Source organism: Etheostoma spectabile, chromosome 24, assembly GCF_008692095.1.
Source record: "Etheostoma spectabile isolate EspeVRDwgs_2016 chromosome 24, UIUC_Espe_1.0, whole genome shotgun sequence".
NCBI lineage: Eukaryota > Metazoa > Chordata > Actinopteri > Perciformes > Percidae > Etheostoma > Etheostoma spectabile.
Window position 1 is genome coordinate 6,797,655 of NC_045756.1, and position 1,139 is coordinate 6,798,793.

The window sequence follows — 1,139 nt, forward strand, 5'->3', positions numbered from 1 at the left end:
CCTGTCACCTGAGAGTCAGTGTTCAGATGTTTCTCACCTGTCTACAAAAGCAAAGATTAATCAATTAGTTGTCAACTATTATGAGTTGCCATTTATTTTTGGTTAGATGACTAATTAGTTTGAGTCATTTTTCATGGAAAATAAAGAAAACATCTCTGATTGCAGCTTCTTTTCTCCTCTGTGATAGTAAACTGAATATGTTTGAGTTATGGACAAAACTAGACATTTGAGAACGTCATACTGGGTTTTGGGAAACACTATTCAATTTTTTTTCCGGACATTTTATAGACCAACACCTAGACAGATTAATCAATGATTAATTTGTAATTGCAGCCCTGGTCCTTTCAGATAGACAGTGTTGTAATGTAACAAAGTGCAAGTACTTTGTTGAAACTGTGTGAGATAGACACTAGAGTTCTTAAATTTACAAGTTTAGTGAGATTTTTTGTTCAGGAGTTATTCAGGGAGATCAAGGCCAACTTTTAAGTAAGTTTATCTATTTTCACAGAGATGTATTGTTGTTTTAATTGACATTTCCTGTTTGATAAAGTTTTTGTTTTTTACGTTAAACTTCAAGAGAAAGTAAGAACAAAATATTTCTTTCAGAGCTTGTTAATGTTTGTGATGAACTGAAGGATGCAGTGTTCCTTTTTGTGTTTAGAAAATTATCATACTGTTTAAGCTAAATCAAAAGCCTTAAAAAACAGGGCTGTTTTTTTGAGATACGTGGTTCTCACAGGAAAGTGACACTACAAAGACATGATGCAAAACAAAACACACATACACAAAACTCTTCTTAAATCTTCCTCCAAGCAGCTTTAATGTTTCAGAGAAATTCATTTGAGAGTTTAACATTTTGTTTCTGATATTCTATTCTATTGAAAACTCTTGGCCTGTCTCTCTTTGCAGATGATGCTGTGTTTCTTCCTAATGAAACAGAGCGGAATGAGTACGTTCTCAACGACCATGGTGTGATGTATCAGGGTTCATATGAGGATGTGGAATTACAGGACTGGGTTTATGGACAGGTTAGTCTGGATCAACTGAGCACACTGCCACATTAAGCCTGAAAAAGCCAGAAACTGTGGTGCCTAAAACTGACTGTCGCTTGTGAGTGCGTGTGCAGCTTGTTAGAGGTG

General features: G+C 35.4%; 1 protein-coding gene across 1 annotated transcript in view; it reads left to right on the forward strand.

Annotated features, from left to right (window-relative positions):
- The window catches only part of LOC116674250 (coagulation factor XIII A chain-like), a 32,082-nt gene that overhangs the window by 16,001 nt on the left and 14,942 nt on the right, over window positions 1-1,139 (forward strand). The window contains exon 4 of the mRNA XM_032506851.1: window positions 910-1,028. Coding sequence (XP_032362742.1) covers window positions 910-1,028 — 119 coding nt within the window. The remainder of the gene's footprint in view (window positions 1-909; window positions 1,029-1,139) is intronic.